We start from the raw sequence: 25,162 nt of genomic DNA, 5'->3' as shown, positions 1-25,162 counted from the left end.
GCATGATCGACATAGTCAACACAATCTCTGTCTTGATAGGACATTCAGCCAGTAAAGCACATGCACGAGATTTCCAGCAGTTCTACCAATGTGGGGACTGTATTAAGTATGTCACTTAGGGCCCCGTTACATGCTTCATTGTCCCAGTGATCCCACCAACGATCCGACATGGATGGGATCGGAGGGACTTAGTTAGCTGTTCGCTGGTGAGCTGTCACATAGGCAGACTCACCAGCGATCAGGACCAGTGAGCACGCTGGTATCCAGGGTAAACAGCGGGTATCTAAGCGCTGCGCGGCACTTAGTTACCCGCTATTTATCCTGGATACCAGCTCCCAGCATCTGCTGTATGGCGCTGGGAGCTTGCTGATCGTTGGTCTCTCGCTGTCACATGCAGCGATGTGTGCTGCCCAGCGGGAGACCAACGATAGATTTATGGTCCAGACCATAAGGCAATGATTAACGATCAGCCAACTGATCGTTGCTACATGTCATACTCAGCGATGTCTTTTTGACATCGCTGCAACGTCACCAAACTGATGACGTTGCAACGATATCGTTCACAATATCATTGTGTGTAATGGGGCCTTTACTCTTAGGGAGGCAGGATTATGGCATCTGAGGCAGGACTAGTCTGGAACTAGCGACACTTTACTGAACTAGTCGAGTCTTATTGACATATGACTTATTGACATATGACATAGATTAAAGTAAATTTCATTTTGATAAAAAGAGAAACATTATTGTGCCAATTTTAAGACTATTTGAATAAAGATGAACTTTTATATCAGTGACGAACCCCTTTAAGGTCCTAAAAAAAGTAAATTCCGTAATATATTGTTAGTATGTAAATCACTGAACTACATTCTTTTTCTTTCGCACTTTGGGACCTCAGGAAGAATGCAGACTGTTTTTTTACATTAAGTTGTAGTCTAGCAATGCACTAAGAACCGGGATTGTTATAATATTTATCATCAGATGAAGACAGGTCGGGTCTGTATTACATTCAGAATATAGAAAGTGTTCTAAACAGCAATCTATATTCTGCTGACACATCCAATCTAAAATCTACAACTATCCTATAATCTTTTGCTCTTATTTTTTTTGAAAGGAGCCTTTGCTACAATATCATATTAGGGAACTACTAGTTTTACAATTAACCAATACAAGTGATTGTAAACCATAACTACATTTTAGTATCTCATTAAATTAGATTTTTTTTGGTGTAAAGTAAGAACTAATGCAGTATGCCAACTCTTCAAATATAAAACCTGACAATTTGAAATATTATTGCTTCTTAAAGAAGATCTGTTGCTCAAAAAATTTACTTAAATACCTTGTAAAGATCCCTGAATTCCCCTGATTCTTCAGCTATTTTTCTTTTTGCGTTGCGTCATTCCTTTGCAGAGATTCTTACATTATTGATTTTCAAGTGGAGTATGTGAAAACTCTGCTTGAAGTGCAACTCTGTGTTTCTGTTTTACACTCTTTCACTCCATTGCATGGCTATTCACGTGTTGCTTTTAAAGCACAATATATGAATTCCCTACTTTCAAACCAACTAGTCATCTCTTCAGAATCTTCTCTGGGAGTATGCACTTTCACAACTCTTTCCTCGACACTGCCAATCTCATTTTGGCAGCGATCTAACAGTCAGCAATCTCAGACGTGCCAAACTGTGATTTGCAGTATTTGAGAAGGGCTGAAAGCACAAGCCCACAAAGACTTGGAGACTGCCAGACTGCCAAGCTGGCATTGGCAGCATCTAGGAGGGAGGTGTGAATGTGCATGCCCACAGAAAAGACAAAAGAAATGCACAGTTGCACTACAAGCAGAGATTTCACATACTGCACCCCAAAATCAATAATGTGATATCTCTACAATGAAATGATGCAGCAAAAAATGAAGAAAAGCAACAGAATCAGCGGAGCTCAGATATTTAAAGAAGGTATTTAACTCAATGTTTTGAGCACACAACAGGTCCTCTTTATATTCAGGTGCTTCAAACTCGATTTTCATTTATGAAATATCCCTCCAAATATATCATATATCTCCAAATATACAATAAAATGAGGCGCTGTGTGCAGAAAACCCATGATTCTAGATATGCCGTGTCTTGCATAGTGGGATATTCCATTTATTCTTGGAGGTTTAATATACAGCATGTCTCTGAGGGATTATCTGTAAATCAGCATTTATTTTTCAGTATTCATTGTTCACAAAAATATAGTCAGAAAACAACAGTTATCACCCGTAGATATTAGTAGGAAACAAATTATTATTATTCACGCGAATGAAAATTAACCTTTATGTATGGAAATTGAAAGTGACTGTCAAGCATACATATTCTGTGGTGCCTGTTAAAATAATAATAAGAACAGACTACAGTATATAACCGAAGACAATTACTGCACACTCTTGATACGTTCATGAAAATGTAGCAGACAAAGACCTCTAACTGTATGGACGCTACAGCTTTCTGAGTAGAGCAATTAATGCCTGAATTGTGCAATAAGAAATTGAAATACCATTCTTCCTATTAATAGGATTCTTCTTTGCATGTGTCTGCTTCCTAATAAACCATCAAGCAGTTCTCCGGGCATTCCATTATATAGTGGAGTGTTAATGACAGATTGTTGTTAGAGGCTTAAACGTAATAGTTATTTGATATACAAAATCTGGATTATTGTTAGGCTATGTTCACACATTGCTTTTTTTTTGGCTGTTTTTGTCTACAGCCAAAACCAGATTTCTTGGTAGTAAAAAAGCTGTAGACACAAAGCAGATTTTTCTGGCTTTTCTTGCTGCATTTTTAAAGCTTTTTTCAGGATCCAAAAGTTCAGTTTTGCTTCCACCATACAACCATGAACAATGCAAGGTGCTAGGCAAGACGTATGGAAAATCAAAAAATATATTTTTAAAAAATGGCAATTTGATCAAATTATTTAGTGTAAAAAGACTTTGCACTAAATAGTCTGAAAAAATAGTGACTATTTTGAATAAAGTTTAGATGAGTTTGTGAAAAAATACACAATTGTCAATGTAAAAAAGCAGGGGATCTGAATTAGTCAAGCATAGTTTACCTTAGATGTTGGCAGTGCATTGAGTTGGTCAGGTATTGTTTACTTTCACACATTGGTTTGGGCACAGTTTACTTTTATACATTGGTAGGACATTGAGTTAGTGGGATGTTATTCACTTGAACAAATTACTACGGCATTGAGTTAAGGGTACTTCACACATAATGAGATCGTTAGGGAGATCGCTGAAACGTCACAGGTTTTGTGACACAACAGCGACCTCGCCAGTGATCTCGCTATGTGTGACACATAGCGGCGACCGCCCCCCCGCTGCGATATCGCTGATCATGCTCGAATGTCCCTGGCCATTTTTTGATCGTTGGTGTCCCGCTGGCCAGCATGCATCGCTGTGTTTGACCCCATAACAATGACGAGCGACCTCGTTGGCGACTCAGAACTCAGGGACGCAAGCGTGATTTTGTTTTGTCTTTTCAACGCCCCCTCAGCTCCGATTGGTGGTCTCAAATTAGGATCTTTGCAGCATTTCCTTTTATAGGTCAGCTATCAATTATATGCAATCATAACATTTAACATGTACAGTTATAATAATCGCGTGCCCCGTGTCAGAGACTGTGGATCCACGAATAAATAGTGCACTAGTGACCCAGACAGGGACGCTGAAGCAAACCGCGTAGTGATAGCGCAGTAGTGGCCACCAATCGGAGCAAATGGGTGTGGAAAGGCAATGCTGAACCTATCGAGGTCTGAGTCGTCAGAATAGCTGCTGTGTGACAAGGTCCCAACAACCGCCGAGGTCGTTATACAGATCATCGTATCGTTGCTGCGTCATTGAGTAGATCTGCCTGTTTGACAGCTTACTAGCGACTATGTAGCGACGTACCAGCTATCCTTACCAGGTCATATTGTTGTCGGGATCGCTGGAACGTCGCTATGTGTATTGGGACCCTTAGGGTCCAGTCTCACTAAACGATGCACCAGCGATCCCGACAATGATACGACCTTGTCAGGATCGCTGGTGCCTCGCTACATGATCGCTGATGAGCTGTCAAACAGGCAGATTTCACCAGCAATCAGGACCAGCGAGGACGCTGGTATCCAAGGTAAATATTGGGTAAGTAAGCGAGTGTGTCGCTTAGTTACCCGCTCTGTACCTTGGATACCTGTGTGCTCGCGCTGGGAGCTGGTATCAAGGGAAATATTGGGTAACTAAGCGCGTGCGTCAATTAGTTATCCGTGTGTACCTTGGATACCAGCTCCCAGCACCAGCACGCAGGTATCCAAGGTACACAGCGGGTAACTAAGCGACGTGCACGCTTAGTTACCCAATATTTACCTTCCTTGGATACCAGCTCCCAGCATCTGCTTATAGCGCTGGGAGCTAGCTGATCATTGGTCTCCCGCTGCCACATGCAGCGATGCGTGCTGGCCAGCAGGAGACCAACGATCAAAAAATGGCCCAGGACATTCCTGCATGATCAGCGATACCCAGCGGGGAGGCCGGTCGCTAATGCATGTCACAGACAGCGAGATCGCTGATGCGTCACAAAATCGGCAATCTCGCTAGCGATCTCGCTGTATGTGATGGGGCCTTTAGTCATGCATTGTTTACTTTAACACATATCATTGATGTAATTAGTGATCATCAACCAACCTGCGGCTCCTTTTTATGACTGGGTTAAAAGTTCCCCAAGAGGGATAAAAATTCCCCTCTCTGCCTATTGGTAGGATAGATGGATATGTGTTAACTTGTATCTACTGGAAGTCAGAGTGAGCATCATTGCAGTATATAAAGGATCACATAGATCCTTATTGAATCCTGTAGTAATCATATATACAGTCATATGTTAAAGTTTGGGCACCCCTATTAATGTTAACCTTTTTTCTTTATAACAATTTTGTTTTTTGCAACAGCTATTTCAGTTTCATATATCTAATAACTGATGGACTCAGTTATATTTCTTGATTTAAATGAGGTTTATTGTACTAACAGAAAATGTGCAATCTGCATTTAAACAAAATTTGACCGGTGCAAAAGTATAGGGACCCTTATCATTTTCTTGATTTGAACACTCCTAACTACTTTTTACTGACTTCCTGAAGCACTAAATTGGTTTTGTAACCTCATTGAGCTTTGAACTTCATAGCCAGGTGTATCAAATCATGAGTAAAGGTATTTAAGGTGGCCATTTGCAAGTAGTTCTCCTATTTGATTCTCCTATGAAGAGTGGCATCATGGCCTCCTCAAAACAACTCTCAAATGATCTGAAAACAAAGATTATTCAACATAGCTTTTCAGGGGAAGGATACAAAAAGTTGTCTCAGAGATATAACCTGTCAGTTTCCACTGTGAGGAACATAGTAAGGAAATGGAAGAACACAGGTACAGTTCTTGTTAAGCCCAGAAGTGGCAGGCCAAGAAAAATATCAGAAAGGCAGAGAAGAATGGTGAGAACAGTCAAGGACAATCCACAGACCACCTCCAAAGACCTGCAGCATCATCTTGCTGCAGATGGTGTCACTGTGCATCGGTCAACAATACAGCGCACTTTGCACAAGGAGAGTATGGGAGAGTGATGCGAAAAAAAACGTTTCTGCAAGCACGCCACAAACAGAGTCGTCTGAGGTATGCAAAAGCACATTTGGACAAGCCAGTTACATTTTGGAAGAAGGTCCTGTGGACTGATGAAGCAAAGATTGAGTTGTTTGGTTATACAAAAAGGCGTTATGCATGGAGGCTAAAAAACACAGCATTCCAAGAAAAACACTTGCTACCCACAGTAAAATTTGGTGGAGGTTCCATCATGCTTTGAGGCTGTGTGGCCAATGCCGGCACCGGGAATCTTGTTAAAGTCGGTATCAGCAGATTCTTGACAATAATGTGCAAGAATCAGTGACGAAGTTGAAGTTACGCAGGGGATGGATATTTCAGCAAGACAATGATCCAAAACACCGCTCCAAATCTACTCAGGCATTCATGCAGAGGAACAATTACAATGTTCTGGAATGGCCATCCCAGTCCCCAGACCTGAATATCATTGAACATCTGTGGGATGATTTGAAGCGGGCTGTCCATGCTCGGCGACCATCAAACTTAACTGAACTGGAATTGTTTTGTAAACAGGAATGGTCACAAATACCTTCATCCAGGATCCAGGAACTCATTAATAGCTACAGGAAGCGACTAGAGGCTGTTATTTTTGCAAAAGGAGGATCTACGAAATATTAATGTCACTTTCATGTTGAGGTGCCCATACTTTTGCACCGGTCAAATTTTCTGTTAGTACAATAAACCTCATTTGAATCCAGAAATATAACTGAGTCCATCAGTTATTAGATATATGAAACTGAAATAGCTGTTGCACAAACCAAAATTGTTATAAAGAAAAAAGGTTAACATTAATAGGGGTGCCCAAACTTTAACATATGACTGTACAATGTCATGATATTTTATTTGACCTTCCATGAAGAATGTTGTGAATTTGTTAAAATTACTGACCTCTGGTTTTCCTGGACTCATTTTTTAATTTTTTTTGCATCAAGTTTTCATTAGAGTTTGATTATGTTTTCCATTAGTAATGTGCCTTGTAAGGCCTTTTGTTTTGTGCTAGACGTTACTCAAACAGCAGTTGATGCCTGATAAAAGAGACTAAAAATCAGACTTTAGAGAAATGTAATTTTATGTTATTGTTCCATTAATAAGCCAGCCTTATACTCTGCAAATTGGATCGTGTATCAAGCACCTCTTCATTTAACGTTGGCCGTTGGATCCAGCTGTTCGATAAGTTAAGGTGTGACTATCTGCGAGGAGAAGGTGGTAATGGAAATCTTGGAGGATAAACATAAACTTGAAGCTGTAAAGAGTCCCCCAGGTGTTGGCTAATGATTCTGTATTGTGTGTCCAAAAAGCTTTATGTATAGAGAAGATCCCACATGGGGTGTCCGCCTAATCGCTTCTCTCTGTTCGGTCATTGTGATTCTGTCTTCTCACTCTTCAAGGAGCTGCTGGAGGATGATTTTTGATAGCAATCGTTTTTACCCCCTGATATGCACCAACAATGGCTTTGCATCTCTGGTTATTATAACAAAAATATATATAAATAACATATATATGTGTTATCTCTAAACTAAAATAACCTTGGTGTGATAAAAGGCTGCAATGTTATGCATCGTGTTACATGGTAATACTATTAGTTTTATGCTTGATCTACAAATACATTTTTGTTGAACTAAGTGTCATGGGGAGGATGAACTCAAATTACCTATTAGCAGTGGACGTAAAAAACTAAAGAAAGGATCGAAAAACCAGCAATGTGTATATACTGTGCAATATATACAACGATCAGCAAGTGAACAGACAGTTCTTGACGCTGATGTGTTGGAGACTAAAAAAAAATGGGAAAGTGTAAGAATCTAAGCAACTTTTACAATGGTCAAGATGTGAGGACTAGATGATTGCATCATAGCATCTCGGAAACGTAAAGTCTTGTGAAGTGAAATGGTTAATGCCTAACAAAAATGGTTCAGATGAGGACAGTTGTTAAACTTGTGATAGGGTTATGGGCACCTAAGCTTCACTGAACCACTTTGGGAATGAAAATCAGCAGTATGATCCATCACGGAAAAGCTACTATAGCACAAATTGCTAAAAAAGTTAAAGAGTTTCACCGGTGAAAACAAGTTATCATCTTTTCACAGGATTGGTGATGAAACTTTGTTGATTCGTAGGGGTCTGACTACTGGAACCTGCAATGATTAGCTGACTGGGGAATTTTTATCCCCAATGCGGTACTTTTATCCTTATTATTTGGAGCTGCATTGCGCATGTTTGACAATCCCTCCATTCATTCTCTATGCGGCTTTTGGAAAATGTTTAGCACTACAGTATAATCAGCAGACTCATAGCTAATGAATGGGACAGTGGTAGAACATGCACACTACAGCTCCATTCTAACGGGGATAAAGGTCCCAGCAGTAAGACCCCCACTGATCAATAAGTTATCATCTATCTTATGAACAGGTTTTCGATGGAGAATCCCTTTAAAGTTGTCTTTGAAAGAAAGGTATCAGAGAATACAATGCCTTGCAGTTTTCTACAGAAGGGGCAATGTAGCTGGTCTAGTTCTAGCTGGTGTAGCTCTCTCCCGTAGAAATGCATTTAGTGCAAAAACGGCGATAGTTCACATTTTTCTTCACACATGTCTCCCACCGCCATGTATGCATGTTACTGAATAAAGGATTGCACCAGGAATGGTGCATTTATTTACGGACATTGCTGCTACCCTTTTTCTTGGCAAGCACCCAAGTTTTCCTTTCTTTCCGGATTCCTATAACGCTGTTGCATCGGGCAAGTATATACCAGCACTCTGGTTTTGGTTCCGGGACTCACCTCTCCTCGCTGGCTCATATAAAATTTATATAAAAAATATATACTCATTATAATATACACTCACTGGCCACTTTATTAGGTACACCTGTCCAACTGTGTGTTAAGACTTAATTTCTAATCAGCCAATCACATGGCGGCAACTCAGTGCATTTAGGCATGTAGACATGGTCAAGACAATCTCCTGCAGTTCAAACCGAGCATCAGTATGGGGAAGAAAGGTGATTTGAGTGCCTTTGAACGTGGCATGATTGTTGGTGCCAGAAGGGCTGGTCTGAGAATTTCAGAAACTGCTGATCTACTGGGATTTTCACGCACAACCATCTCTAGGGTTTACAGAGAATGGTCCGAAAAAGAAAAAAAATCCAGTGAGCGGCAGTTCTGTGGCCGGAAATGCCATGTTGATACCAGAGGTCAGAGGAGAATGGGCAGACTGGTTCGAGCTGATAGAAAGGCAACAGTGACTCAAATTGCCACCCGTTACAACCAAGGTAGGCAGAAGAGCATCTCTGAACGCACAGTGCGTCGAACTTTGAGGCAGATGGGCTACAGCAGCAGAAGACCACACTGGGTACCACTCCTCTCAGCTAAGAACAGGAAACTGAGGCTACAATTTGCACAAGCTCATCGAAATTGGACAGTAGAAGATTGGAAAAACGTTGCCTGGTCAGATGAGTCTCGATTTCTGCTGCGACATTCGGATGGTAGGGTCAGAATTTGGCGTAAACAACATGAAAGCATGGATCCATCCTGCCTTGTATCAACGGTTCAGGCTGGTGGTGGTGGTGTCATGGTGTGGGGAATTTTTTCTGGGCACTCTTTGGGCCCCTTGGTACCAATTGAGCATCGTTGCAACGCCACAGCCTACCTGAGTATTGTTGCTGACCATGTCCATCCCTTTATGACCACAATGTACCCAACATCTGATGGCTACTTTCAGCAGGATAATGCGCCATGTCATAAAGCTCGAATCATCTCAGATTGGTTTCTTGAACATGACAATGAGTTTACTGTACTCAAATGGCCTCCTCAGTCACCAGATCTCAATCCAATAGAGCATCTTTGGGATGTGGTGGAACGGGAGATTCGCATCAGGGATGTGCAGCCGACAAATCTGCGCCAACTGTGTGATGCCATCATGTCAATATGGTCCAAAATCTCTGAGGAATGCTTCCAGCACCTTGTTGAATCTCTGCCACGAAGAATTGAGGCAGTTCTGAAGGCAAAAGGGGGTCCAACCCCTTACTAGCATGGTGTACCTAATAAAGTGGCCAGTGAGTGTATATATATATATAAATATAGTATATGCAGTACATATACTTTGGGATTGTAGGTTCAAATCCCTCAAACGATAACATCTGCAAGAAATTTGTATTGGTTTCCTCTCATACACCAAAGACTAAAGCCCCCGTTACACACTGCGATATCGCTAGCAATATCGCTGTAAAGTCACCGATTTTGTGACGTTACAGCGATATTGCTAGCGATATCGCTGCATGTGATACTTACCTCCGACCGGATCCCCCGCTGGTTATCGCTGATCGCGCGAGAAGCTGCTGGACCATTCCTCGTCGTCTGCTTCCTGCGGCGCTTCCTGCTGTGACGACGAGCGACACGTGGAGCCGGGCGGGAGGACACAGGATCGCCGCGTCTGACAGGTAAGTAGCGATCCCCGTCCCCAGCGATGTCGCTAGTGAGATCTGCCTGAGTGGCAGCTCACTAGCGACCACCTAGCGATGCACCAGCGATCCTGACCGCGTCATATCGCTGGTCGGGATCGCTGGTGAGTCGCTAGGTGTAACGGTACCCATACTGACAGAGAATAGAGATTGTGATCCCCAATGGGGTCAGTGATGATAATGTCTGTAAAGTGCTATAGAATTAATGGTGCTATATATAAGTGAGCAAAATAAATACAATTAAATCAATCAATCGTATGTATCAATCAATAAATATGTAATATATCTAGAGCCCTTCAGAGACAGAAGTATACCCCTAGATTTATTTTGGGATGAGACACAAAGGGTCTCCAGATCTGCCAGTGTTGGTAAAATTAGGAGCGTTGCATCAGAGACAAGAACACAACCGGTATCTGTCAATCTACAAGACTTATCTGGACTCAGATACCAAGACAGAAGTCTTTTTACACCCACAGGAAGAAGAGAAAAGTTTTAGTTCATTACTAGAGTTGAGCAACTTTTGTTTTTTTAGGGTCGAGTTTCGTTTCGTGAAACCCGACTTTTCCAAAAGTCGGGTCAAGCAAGATCGGCCGATTATAGGGAAAAGTCGGGGTCGTCCCGAAACACGAAACCCAATGTAAGTCAATGGGGAATAAAAGTCGGCAGTGAGAGGAGGACAGGAAACACACCTACAGTGCCCATTTGAATGCCAAAAGCATCAATTCTTCTTACTTAAGCTTGTCAACCTTAATTAACTTCATAATACAAGTTACGCACTGAAAAATGGGGGTTATTTGGCTAAAGTTGTGGGGGGGTAGGGCTGGCTCCAGGTTTTCATGTGCCCTGGGTGAAAGAGCGCCCCTTTAACACATACCACAACTCATCATGCTCCGATACGGCAGAGAAATAGCGGTATAGTACAATGAAAAATACTTAATTTTTACATCTCATGACGAGGCCCATCTATTTCTCCATACAGAATCATTGGTCCCATATAATGTTTGAAACAGTATATGATGAGCTCCACATAATGCTACAGTATATGTTGGTCCCCATGGATGAAGCTCCACTGTCTTATGGGCCCAAATAATGCTCCAAACATAATGGGCCCCATTTCTAATGCTCTAGTGTATAATGGGCCCTGTAAATGCTGCTCCAGTGTCTGATGTCCACCTTTGGAATGTTCCAGTGTATGGTGGGCCCCATCTATCATTCTCCAGAGTATAGTGCTCCCCAAAAATTGCTGTCCCAACATTGAAAACAATCAAATAAGTCTCCTCGCTAGGGAATCCCTGTACTAGTCTGGACTCCTCGTCGTCCCCATCTTCCATCTCACTGCACAGTATTTCAACTTTGCAAGTGCTGTGATCATGAGCAAGCAGGGGGGGCCCACTCGTTGGCGACGGCACTGGCACAGGGCCCCTGATAGTACGGTGGTGTGTCTGATGGCGGGTGGGCCGAACCTGCACTTTCATCTGCAGCTTCCTCTTTGTCACCGTGTAAGATGGAACTGTTTATGGGAAGGGTAACCTGAGTTTCATCAGGGTCAGATTCAGGCCGTGTAGCGGGCGAGGGGAATGTAGTGGTCTGGGTCAATGTACCAGCAGATTCATCGAGCAGTGGCTGGGCATCAGTGCACTTGTGTCGCCCCCAGGAGTACGGTCGCCACAGTGGCATTACCTTCCTTCTAGGGAGTGTGATGTCATGCTTGGGAGCAACGAAGGATCTCTCTAGCAGGTTAACTGATTGGGCGGCGTTATTCCCACGAGTCATGACCCTCCAAACAGTGTTCATGAAGGCAAAGTGTTTGTTTTACGTGGACAGTATGGTTGCAAAGCTGAACCTTAAAGGAATGTCCAGAAGGGCACCACCAGGAGTGGAGCCTACGGTTAAATTCGACTCCACCTGGGAAACCTCAACCATGCCAGCTACAGAACAGATGCACACATTGCAAGCTTAATTCCGTTAACGAACAAGACTCCGTCATGCCCCGCGGTCCGAGTCCGGCTTACTAGAGGGACACGTGAGGCTCTGGCACATGAGATTGGCCAATAACTGGTGTGTCATGCCCTTACATGTCCGTGGCTGCATGTGCGCTACACTGAAAAGGCCAGAGTTTGTCGCTTACAGGTGCAGATAACCCGCTGAACAACGTTAGTGATGGGGATCACTGATTACAATTATTACCCGCGAACGATGATTTCCCAGTAAGTTCAGGTCAACCGCAGTTCCGGAATTAGGCCTAACCGTCATTCCTGAAAAAATGAAAAACTTACGTGTGCAAACCACAGGTGCTGTAGCTTGCTTAACAGCTCGCCAGCCGTTCTCACGCCCAGTATGGATTACACATGATTGCACAAAGGTGAGAAAGGGTACCGTATCCCCGGATAACATGTATGGATAGCGTACACATTCAAAATATATGTCTATACATCAGGAGGCAGGCTCAGACGGTGTTAGGCCCAGTATGGCTTGCACGTGATTGCACAAAGGTGAGAAAGGGTACCGTATCCCCGGATAAAATGTATGGATAGCGTACACATTCAAAATATATGTCTATACATCAGGAGGCAGGCTCAGATGGTGTTAGGCCCAGTATGGCTTGCACGTGATTGCACAAAGGTGAGAAAGGGTACCGTATCCCCGGATAACATGTATGGATAGCGTACACATTCAAAATATATGTCTATACATCAGGAGGCAGGCTCAGACGGTGTTAGGCCCAGTATGGATTGCACGTGATTGCACAAAGGTGAGAAAGGGTACCATATCCCCGGATAACATGTATGGATAGCGTACACATTCAAAATATATGTCTATACATCAGGAGGCAGGCTCAGACGGTGTTAGGCCCAGTATGGATTGCACGTGATTGCACAAAGGTGAGAAAGGGTACCGTATCCCCGGATAACATGTATGGATAGCGTACACATTCAAAATATATGTCTATACATCAGGAGGCAGGCTCAGACGGTGTCAGGCACAGTATGGATTTGACGGCCCAGACTACACAGCGGAGGAGCAGGGAGAGGTAAAGATTGCAAATGCTGGGGCCCTGCCCAAGCAAGGGGGGCCCACTCGTGGGCGTCGGTACTGGCACTGGGCCCCTCATAGTACGGCGGTGTGTCTGACGGCGGGTGTGCACCACCACCGTCAGAGATACTTGATTGCACTATGAGGGACCCTGTGCCAGTGCCCGCGCCCAAGAGTCGGCCTACCCACCTGTCCAGGGCAACGGCACTCGCACGGAGTCTGTCGTGCGCTAGGTGGTGACCCCGGCCATGGGGGGGGGCAGCACAGTTAGGGAGTTTTAGAAAGTGGCATATGTTGATGTTGGACATTCAGCTGATGCAAAAGGCGAAATAGGTCAAGTCCCAGGAAGAGGTGGACCAAAGCAAGCCATTTTTCTGTCACCCTATGTGTCATCAGGGGAAGGTGGGACAAAATCCTTGGAAACCCATGCATGGTTCATTTTAATGAAGGTTAGATCATCCTCATTTTGGGTTGACAGACGGGTCCTTTTTTCTGTCAGGATTGATCCAGCTGCACTGAAGACTCTTTCCGATAGCACACTTGCAGCTGGGCAAGCGAGCTCCTGTAAGGCATATTGTGCCAATTCAGGCCAGGTGTCCAGTTTAGCGGCCCAATAGTCAAAGGGGAATGACCTGTGTGGGAGAACATCGATATGGGAGGAAAAGTAGTTTGTAACCATAGTTGACAACTGCTGTCTCCTGTCACTTTCCATCGATGCAGTATTACCAGTTGTGTGAGCGGTACTTGAAAAATCAGTCCACAACATTGTCATGAAACCCCTGTCTCCAACGCCACTTCTGCTGTGTGTACCATGAACACCTCTGCCAAGCTGCCCCCTGCCCGTACGGCTCGTGTGAGAACCATCACCGCTGCTGTGTGCTGGGAATGCCTCAAGCAACCGATTTACCAGAGTTGCTTGTTTATTAGCCAATATTAGGTCAAGGTTCTCCTGTGGCATGATGTTTTGTAATTTGCCTTTATAGCGTGGATCCAGGATGCTGGCCAACCAGTAGTCGTCATCGTTCATCATTTTGGCAATGCGGGGGTCCCTTTTTAGGATCTGCAAGGCATAATCTGACATGTGGGCCAATGTTCCCGGTGTCAATGATGCACTGCGAGTGCTGGTTGGAGGAGCACTTTCTGGCAAATCCACATCCCTCCAGTCACGCACAAACCCTGTACCAGACCTTGCCACGCCAACATTTTCACTTGCCCCACGAAATGCATCCTCCTCCCCTAAGTAATCATCCCCATCATCATCCTCCTCCTCCTCTTCTTCCTCCACCTCGTCCAGGAGAGGTCCCTGAGCAGACAATGGCTGAATGTCATCAAGGATTCCCTCCTCCTCTTCCTCCTCATCAACATTGGCTGCAGACGCCTGCTCCTTAAGGTGCGTCAAAGTTTGCATGAGCAGACGCATAAGTGGGATGCTAATGCTTAGGATGGCGTCGTCTGCGCTTACCAGCCGTGTGCATTCCTCAAAACACTGAAGGACTTTACAGAGGTCTTTCAGCTTCGACCACTGCACACCTGTCAACTCCATGTCTGCTCTCAAAGTGCCTGGCCGTGTATCCTCCCACAAATGCATTATGGCCTGCCTCTGCTCGCACAGCCGCTCCACCATGTGCAGGGTGGAGTTCCACCTTGTTGCAATGTCGATAATGAGGCGGTGGTTGGGAAGGTGGAGCAATCGCTGCAGCTTCTGCATACGAACGGAGTGTACAGGCGACCGGCGGATGTGCGCGCACAGTCTTCGCACCTTCTGGAGCAGGGCTGTTAACTCCGGATAATTTTTGAGGAAGCACTGCACCACCAGGTTCAAGCTGTGAGCCAAGCAAGGTATGTGGCTGAGTTTTGAAAGGGCTATGGCTGCCACAAAATTACGGCTGTTATCACTAACTACCTTGCCTGCCTCAAGATGTACACTGCCCAGCCATGACTCAGTTTGTTGCTTCAAGTACTCAGCCAGCACCTCGGCGGTGTGTCTGTCGCCCAAACACATCATCTGCAACACAGCCTGCTGACGCTTTCCACTAGCTGCTCGATAGGGGGACACCTCATGTGCAACAGTGGCAGCTGCAGATGGAGTGCTCGTACGACTGCGCTCTGTGGACGAGTTTTCGCTTCTGGAGGAGGAGGAGGAGGGTCGAACGCCTACAGCCAACTGTTTCCTATACCGTGGGCTAGGCAGCACTGTCCCACCACCGCTGTCCCCTGTGGACCCTGCATCCACCACATTAACCCACTGCGCAGTGATGGACACGTAACGGCCCTGGCCATGCCGACTGGACCATGCATCAGTTGTGAGGTGCACCTTTCCACTCACTGACTGCTTGAGTGCATGGACAATGCGGTCTTTTACATGATGGTGGAGGGCTGGGATGGCTTTGCGAGAGAAGAAGTGGCGACTGGGTAGGTCATAGCGTGGTACTGCATAGGCCATGAGTTCGGGGAAAGCTGCGCTTTCCACCAACCGATAGGGCATCATCTCAAACGAGATTAGATTGGCAATGTGGGCGTTCAAACCCAGTGTACGCGGATGAGAGACTGAGTACTTTCTTGACCTACTCATAGTGTCTGGGAGGGTGAGCTGGACTTGAGAGCTGCATATGGTGGAAGTAGCGGTGGACAGGGCGGACTGAGAGAGGGTTGATGATGGTGATGGAGTTGGTGTTCTTTCTGATGGCCTAGATTCAGTATTTCATTGATATAACAGTGGGATTCCCTGACTGCTGTGGCCTTGCAACGACACCACAACATTTGCTGCTGTGCTAACCGGTGGGCTTACAGTGGGGGAAACAATGTAGCGTTGCTGACTACCTTCTTTGTGATCAGTTGCACATGTGGCACTTGAGGTTTGGTGTTGTGTCCACGCTTGCAAGTGCATGCTGGTTAAATGTCTAAGCATGCAACTGGTATTCAAATTTTTCAGATTTTTCCCTCGGCTAAAGGTCTTTGCGCACTTCTTACAGATAACCTTGGCCTGATCATGAGGATTTTGTTCAAAAAAGTGCCACACTGCACTCTTCCTACTTTGGCAGACATTTTGCGGCCTAGCACGCTGTGATATTTTGACCCTCTGGACAAGCTGTCCAGCAACTCTTTTGATTTTTGGAACCTGTCTTTGGAGTGCTCCGGTCCTGCCAGATAACAGCTGTTGCGATGTCGATGTCTGCTGTGGATGCTCCTCATCTGAGCTATTGGAAGCAGCACCCTCTTCCCTCAATGGATGCCAATCTGGGTCAACAACTGGGTCATCCATCACCTCCTCTTCAATGTCATGTGCACCTTCCTCTGTGTCACCGTGTATGGTGGTATAGTGTGCGGGAAGGGGCACCTGAGTCTCATCATGGTCAGAATCTGGCTCTGTACACTGCGAGGACAATGTAGTGCTCTGAGTGAATGTACCAGCAGAATCATCTATCAGCGGCTGTGCATCAGTGCACTCCATGTCAGATTCATCTTGGCCTGGGTAATTCACCATTTCACTTGATAATCCAGGCATGGTATGTGAAAACAGCTCCATGGAGTAATAAGTATTATGGCCTGCGTCATCCTTCAATCTTGGTTGGGGTGAAGGACAGAAGGAAAGGTGTGGTTCATGAACATGAGCCTCCAATGACGACTCAGTGCTTTTATTTTTTACAACTTCAGAAGAGGAGGCGATAGAGCTGGAGGCTGAGTCAGCAATGTAAGACAAAACTTTTTTCTGAAGCTCTGGCTTTAAAAGCGGTTTGCCAACTCCTAGAAAACTAAGCCTTCGAGGCCTTGTGGAGCCAGACGATGACGCAGGCTCAACACCTCCTGCATTTGGTCCTATTTTGCTTTTGCCACTACCATCAGATCCACCACCAACACCATCATTACCAGCTGCCAACCCCCGCCCAATTCCACGGCCTCTTCCACCAGCCTTCCTCATTTTTGGTAGAAATGTAGACAAAATCCAACAAACTATATAGTATTGTAAAACAAGGTACAAGGTGTCTATAGGACAGGGGAGATTTTGAATTTCTGCACACACTAGTGGACACTGGACACTTTTGGATTGTGTGAGGCCCACTGAATATCAGAGCGCTATGTCACAGGCTCGATGGCACAGGTGTGAAAAAAGTGACTACAGGATAAGGGAGATTTTGAATTTCTGCAGACACTAGTGGACACTGGACACTTTTGGATTGTGCGAGGCCCACTGAATATCAGAGCGCTATGTCACAGGCTCGATGGCACAGGTGTGAAAAAAGTGACTACAGGATAAGGGAGATTTTGAATTTCTGCAGACACTAGTGGACACTGGACACTTTTGGATTGTGTGAGGCCCACTGAATATCAGAGCGCTATGTCACAGGCTCGATGGCACAGGTGTGAAAAAAGTGACTACAGGATCACAGAGATTTTGAATTTCTGCACACACTAGTGGACACTGGACACTTTTGGATTGTGTGAGGCCCACTGAATATCAGAGCGCTATGTCACAGGCTCGATGGCACAGGTGTGAAAAAAGTGACTACAGGATAAGGGAGATTTTGAATTTCTGCAGACACTAGTGGACACTGGACACTTTTGGATTGTGTGAGGCCCACTGAATATCAGAGCGCTATGTCACAGGCTCGATGGCACAGGTGTGAAAAAAGTGACTACAGGATCACAGAGATTTTGAATTTCTGCACACACTAGTGGACACTGGACACTTTTGGATTGTGTGAGGCCCACTGAATATCAGAGCGCTATGTCACAGGCTCGATGGCACAGGTGTGAAAAAAGTGACTACAGGATAAGGGAGATTTTGAATTTCTGCAGACACTAGTGGACACTGGACACTTTTGGATTGTGTGAGGCCCACTGAATATCAGAGCGCTATGTCACAGGCAGAAATTGGCTAGTGTATCACAAACTACAAGGTGTATGTAGAATTGGGCAGAATAGGAATCTCCCTAGAGTGTAGGTCTGTAAGAACGGAACAAGTCCTCCACTTATCCTTCCACAGTGACACACAGATAGCTTCACTGTGGCCGTGATAACAGCCGTTACACAGTACTGAGAGGAGCGTGCACGTACACGGCTTTCCGGTGTACGTAAAATTGTCAAGCTCCGTGTTTTTTAAGTATACGGACTGACACATGCTGTCTCTCTATAGTTTTGAATGTGATCAAACAGCAAATATATTTAACTGTTTGAAAGCTAGACAAAACTAGTAGGTGCAGGTCTGTAAGAACGGAACATGTCCTCGACTTATTCTCACAGAGTGACACACAGATAGCTTCACTGTGGCTGTGATAACAGCCGTTACACGGTACTGTGTGAGGAGCGTACACCGCTGTATGGTGTGAAAAAATGCACGCTCAGTACCTCAGCAGGACAAAAAAAAAATTGGGATTGCTTTTAAAAAAGCAGTTTGCAGAGCAGTGTGCAAACAGCAATGCAGCTGTCAGGAAGCCTTAGAAGGCAGCCTAACAACCAACACCGCTGATCCACCACAATATAGCCTCCCCTTGCACTGCACACACAGTGACTGGTGTGTTGTACAGGCAAAATCGCTAGCAGCAGAAGCAGTTTTTTTTTCTTCTTCCCTGCCTAACGCTCTCCCTAAAGAATCAGCAGCAGCAACCTCTCCCTATGCTAAGATCGGCAGAAGTAAGATGGCGGTCGGCGTGCACGCCCTTTTATACCCCTGTGACGCCCACCAAAGCAAGCCAATCACTTGCATGCCCTTCTGAAAGATGGTGGTGACCCCTGCCTATGTCATCACGTTGCCCACAGTGTCCGTGGATCCTGATTGGCTGAAAAAGAGCGCAAAACAAACTTTTGAAACGCGACTTTGGCGCGTAAGTCGCCGACCTCGTGGTCAACCTCATCCTAGGGTCGGGTTTCGTTTCATGAAACCCGACTTTGCCAAAAGTCGGCGACTTTTGAAATTTTTCGACCCGTTTCGCTCAACTCTATTCATTACCTAAAAAGGATATTTACTTATCAAGAACAAAGGCTGGAACTCATGGATTCTGCTATGTCCCCAACAACATTTAAACAAATACAAGACCCTGTCTCATTGCTTTTTGAATTAGACATATAAAGCTAATGCAAAACACAAAGTTATTAAAGCTAGAAATTGATTAAATGATAATTAAAGCGAGATATAAGATATTAAGTGTAATATGTAAAATGTTAGCCATAACAGCACTGTGAGTGAAACCACACCTAATGTGTCTCCATTCTCCAAGGTCATAAATGATGCCAAGCTGCTTAGAACCCCTATCATGTTAGCTCAGATGATAATTCATTTATGTTATTTAGCAAGTGTCTGAGGCAATATCAGCGCCGTACAGAAGAGTAGCCATCTCTGTATATCGTATTCACAATAATAAACTCTAATGAAAAAAAAAACAGATAAAAGTTTAAAGGCGTTGTTTAGCATGAATAGATGTCAACATTGTTGTTGCCAGTAGGTGACGTGACACTATTGACCACTGCAGCCAATCAACAGGTGCTGACTGGCTGCAGCCATTACTATTTTGTTAGAGCAGACATCTGTCCTGGCAGAATATTGATGAGCTGCAGCCCTATTCTCTGCCGGTCTCCTGTTTCTGCTGGGGGTAGGATGACACCTGGTTGCTCCATCCATAGGTGGCTGCCTTGGTCATTCACATTTTGAGCCAGAAGAGCGAGCAAGAAAACTCTTTCTTCCAGCTCGGATGACAAGTGGCCAAGCATATGTTCATGGAGGGGTTATAATGGGATTAGGAGCTTTGGTAGTCGCCGATTAATAGTACAGTGCATATATTCTGAACTTTTCTAAACATCTTTTTTTTTCCTTGCTGGACAACCCCTTTCACTTTTAGATTTTAGAAGTATGCTGGGGGCTGATAAGATTTTCATTCTCAATTATTCTCAATAACTGGAACTGTTTCCCTGTTGTAGCACGCCTTCTTATAATGCCGCACACGTCCTGAAGCCCAGTACATCTCACAACAACTGTTCAAACATTTGAATTTCTTTCTACCAACTCAGCAATGTCAGGTTGTTTTTTTTAAATATATATATTTTTTCTTTCCCATTATAACTGGAGAATGCAGAACCAAGACAGCTGCTTTTTCTTGTTAGCGAAAGCAATTAAGGGAATATAATTTCATTTTATTTTTCAACAAAACTAAAATGCACTTCCATCTTTGAACGTCATTATATTTTAGGGCCACATGTCTAAGCTGATTGATTTTATATTTTTTACAAGGTCTGGAACCACATTTTTCCATTTCAGAGCTCCAAATCAACTGTTTTCATTCAAGTAGCCATACAGATGAATGATAAGAATATTGCCTGCAAAGGAAAGTTTAGAAGCTTATTGTATGCACATTTATTAAAGGGTTTTTCCATCTGGGCAACCCCCCTCTCTTAACAAAGATTTATTGATGTCTGCCAACTATTTGATGGAGCCCTGGATGATAAAATAGTTTGTGAGCCAGAAGAATATCCCTACATGCACCCCACAATGGGAAGAATTCTTTGCAGAAACTATGTGCCCTGGCTTAATGTGGGAGTGGTCTTAAGCAGAGATATGCATACTCCCTTAATTGGCTTTCAATAAATTGTTTTAAGGTAACATTCTCTTTAAATAGGATCTGCACTTTCAACAAGCTTAAATAAATCAACGCGATCATAAAAAACTTTGTAAAATATGTAGGGATTTTACTCACTCAGATTCAACAGGAGCAAGACAGGAGGCACGTTCCTTTCAAAGTCCATATAGGTTTATTTGCACCAACAAAAAGGAAAACAGGCTTTAGAGCAGGCAAAACAAAGCATCAGTGTCCATAGCACAGACCTCTAGCTCCTCCAAGAGCTATGTGGGAGTTCCTGCTCTCCTAAGACACCAGCAGCCACTAACTCACATGGCCAGGTCACATGACCCTGACCTCACACAGGTCCTGGCAGGATTCTGTTCCCTCAGGCCTGTGGGCACACAGGCTCGGTCTGGAGCCACATAGCAGGAAGACTTCTCCCTCTCTGCACACAGCCCATGTGCCAAAATACAGCCTTACAGCCTCCATTATGTGGGCTGTAACCACACCCACAGAGGAGGTATATGGGTAGCCAGACCCACCCATCGCTCATAGCTACCCGCAACACGGACCCAGATGCACTAAACGACATCTTAGTGCTCACGTGCACTAAAGCAAAATACTCCAGGTTGCATTGCAGGAAGCAGCCATCTCTGCGACACATACCTCCCATCGATTATACAGCCATTAGCCTCCTTACACATATCTTATTAGAGAAATTTGATTCCTTTTCCCTTATGAGATACCACCATCCCCATTCCTGCCTGCTGAAATTATCCAGCTAAAACAGCTAAACTCCATTTTGCTCAAGACAAGACAGACTGCCAGCACAATAAGTGATCAGATTACACAGCTTATTATACTCTATGGAGAGGGGAGAGAGAGTTGGAGTGAGGAGCAGAGAGCAGAAATAAGCAAGCGAGACACAGAAAGATCATGCTGACTCTTCTATCATCTTTTATCTCACCCAGACATGGCTTCACATCTGTACTATTCAGTACTCCTGTATAATGTCATATCCCTGCTGCAGCTGTTAAGTAAAGGAAAGTAGAGTGGGAATCCCTTTTTTTGTGTGTACTCTGTAGGAGAGAGATCTCAGCGGCTATGTGCTCCCACCAAAGTCAATTGCAAATTAGAGCCTGCAGAAGGGAAAACTGGTAAAAATGCAAGATACATGTCATAGAACGCCCTAGGATAGAGTTAGTCCTCATTTACATACACAGGACAGCTTATTCTGTAAAGATACTGGAAAATAGAGTCACTCATTAAATTCTGCAGGGGCTGCATAATTATATATGCAATAACCCTATGCCCCACCCCCAAGCATCAAGTAAGAAGTATATTGTTTGTGAAGGCAGTTTTGTTTCCTCTTCTGCTCTGTAACAATGTATTGCTTTATTTTTATCTATGTAGTAATAGTACATGTTAGTGACTATAAATCACTGGATTCTATGTTTTTAATTTTAGGAAGCGCTGATTATGGCTAGCATGGATCATCCTCACTTAGTTCGTTTACTTGGAGTCTGCCTGAGCCCTACAATTCAACTGGTCACCCAATTGATGCCTCATGGATGCCTTTTGGATTATGTCCATGAACACAAGGATAACATTGGTTCCCAGCTCCTTCTGAACTGGTGTGTTCAGATAGCAAAGGTAAGGAATAACAATTCAATGATTATTTGAAAGTTAAGAAAAGATAAAGGAATTGAAATATACTTGAGTATATGCTAAAGACAGTAGGTCTATGATGGAGAAAGAAGCCACCAGAACAGAAACCTGATTCAGCCTTTGTATCCAGCATCTGTTCTCTGAATACAATTCTAAAGATTTTTCTTGTTCATTTGAAGGAAACATTTTTGTAATACAGTAGATAAATTCTGCTATACTGTCTGATGGGCACCATGTTATACTGTACATGTCTGATGTGCACCACCTATGAGCGCAAATGGACCAGTAAGCTCATATTTTTTTAAAGCATTTGTTTGCTGACTGCAAAGTACTTTATTTAAACCTAGATTTATGATCTGTGTTGTGAATTCGCTTTCTGGCCTACCTCTGGTTACTGCTGGAGTTGGTGGAGCTGGTCAGGTTGACGGAGGGGTTGCGAGTTCTCTTTCTGGGCTCCCTCTGGTGGTTACTGGAGGTAATGGAGCTGATCTGATTAACAGAGGCTTGCCACCTGATAATGAGGACGACGATTGAAGATCTGGGGTTTCAGACTGGATTTAAGACAGCCGACTCCCTCTATCCCTGCTGGTGATTTTTTTCCTGCCTCCTGAGGTCTTAGTTTCCAGCTCAGTCCCTGCATGCTCAGCTAAGTGTTCTTTTGCTATTCTGCTCACATTTGATCAGGTTTTGTCTATTTCAGTTTTGTGTGGGTCAGCCAGCTCCGGCTGGGGCTGTGCTGAATCACAATCCATATATTACTGCTTGTGTCAGTTTGTTTTTGTCCCTTATTAGATTGGCCTCTTTTTGCTCTGCTTTCAGAATATACCAGAGTGCTGATATAGTGGGCAAAGTCGTGCGACTTCAGTATTTTTGCATCAGACGTGTTGGACCTTTTTGCAGGGTTTTTTGCGTGATTGCCGACTGTGTCTTTCCTTTCCTGTCCTGTCTAGTCAGTGTGGGCCCCATCGTTTGCTCAGTCTATTTTCCTACCTGTGTTTGTGTTTTCATCTTGTCTCACCGACAATATATGTTTGGGGGCTATCTATTCCTTTGGGGTCTGCTCTGGGGCAGTTTAGTTTTCCCCTTTCTTGCTTTAGGCTTAGTTAGCTCTCCGGCTGTGCCGAGGCGTCTAGGATCATCGTAGGCATGCTCCACGGCTACTGCTAGTTGTGTGGATAGGATCAGGGGTCTGCAATCCGCTTAGTTACCAACCTCCCTGTTTTTTTGTGGCTTAGCTTGGGCTTGCTCTCCTCCTTGGTGACCCAATCATAACAGAGCTGATTTTCTTTACAGTATTTTAAAAGTGGTTTAAAATGTCTTTAATTTTAGCTTTTTCTAAGATACACTGTATTTAAGATTCTACAAAAAACATTTAGCACCTATCGGCATTATACTGTAGGTTCTAAATGTCTGATACCTGGAAATGCACTGCTGGAATTTTCACTGATTAATAGAATGAGGGATCCCAAGTCTCCTGTTTTTTGTGACTGCATGATGAAAGTAAGGGCTGGTACAGACAAGCGTATTTTCAGTCCTAGTCCGATAAAACGTTGAATCGTAATCTGACCAATGTTAATCTCTGCGCCTGTGCAGATGCCAAATTTGCTGCATACCTCAGTTTGATCTGATATTTGGATCACACTCAACCATTCAAGTCAATGAGTGCGTGGAAAATACCAGATTGCACTCGGATGACATCTGAATACAGTCTGATTTCCACGTATTTCCACGAACTGACACAATGGAGAAGATGGAGAAATTTTTTTCTCTCCATCTTTTCCTCATCCAACAGAATCAGCTCATACTATGATCCCACTCTGATCAAACTCTGATCAAAATCTTTGCTCAAAGTGTGATTTGCATAATCGACCCGATTCTCTCAGAAGAGAGATTATACCTCTTCTGTTCCTAGGCTAAGGAGGAGTTTTAATGGGGCGGTGGTGCCCTGCCTCTCTATGCAATGTCTATAAGGGGAATGGAGACAACTTAATGAAGCAAGAGAAAGCAAGGATAAATGGTTATCATGAGGCCCCAGCAATCATGCAGTTATAAACTATCTTGTGGATGGGAGAGGAATGTTATTTTATGGGATAACCCATTTCTGTTAGCAATTTTACCAGTGACACGCTTATCCATTTGATTCTTGTTGAGAATTTATTAATTCAATGCCTGTTCTAGTTGAATTCCTATGTTATCCACTGGTGGGCCCAGACAGAAGATGGCCCTTGTGCAAGAACAGTATATGTTCCCTTTGTAGATCAATAGCTCATCATAATGCACAATTCCACCTGCTATGGAGATGGAAGTGGCCCTTCTTACCTCTTGGGCCCCTGTGCGGCCACTCAGGTTGCATTAATGGAATGTTAATCACTGTTGTCTTCACTGACCTGTACTAGTGGACACTCAGTAAATAGGGTAGTCAGAACCTACGCTTTATGCGCTCTTTTGTAGCATAGAGTCACACGCAAAGTGTCACGCACAGTGTAGGAAAGACTAAGTGCAACATGAAGGAATGAAGGGAAGGGAGCCCAACACTAGATAAGGGGGGAGTGGAGATCCCTAGGCAGATCTAAAGTCGCACTGTCTGCCCTAAACATCCCTATATAGGTTCTACACCTATTGCCGAGCAGGAACCTAATCCCTGCCTGACTGGCAAAAAGCCCTGCTTAGGGAAGGATGATATAACTAGTCAATCCCCACTACCACTAAAGACAGCTGGGAACATTTATCTTGAGTAGACTCAGATATAACACAGTCCTCCAGCAACACTAAAGAGGAAGATAGCCGAATTATAGCTTCAAGCCTCAA

The 25,162-nt window shown here is 44.1% G+C and overlaps 1 protein-coding gene across 1 annotated transcript in view; it reads left to right on the top strand.

Annotated features, from left to right (window-relative positions):
• The window catches only part of ERBB4 (erb-b2 receptor tyrosine kinase 4), a 1,457,122-nt gene that overhangs the window by 1,219,417 nt on the left and 212,543 nt on the right, over nt 1-25,162 (top strand). Inside the window, exon 20 of the mRNA XM_073553209.1 lies at nt 22,154-22,339. Within this exon, the coding sequence (XP_073409310.1) occupies nt 22,154-22,339 (186 nt within the window). The remainder of the gene's footprint in view (nt 1-22,153; nt 22,340-25,162) is intronic.

Source organism: Dendrobates tinctorius, unplaced genomic scaffold (genome assembly GCF_039654945.1).
Source record: "Dendrobates tinctorius isolate UK_male_01 unplaced genomic scaffold, ASM3965494v1 ptg000199l, whole genome shotgun sequence".
Taxonomy (NCBI): domain Eukaryota; kingdom Metazoa; phylum Chordata; class Amphibia; order Anura; family Dendrobatidae; genus Dendrobates; species Dendrobates tinctorius.
This window is presented reverse-complemented; position numbering and strand designations above follow the sequence as displayed.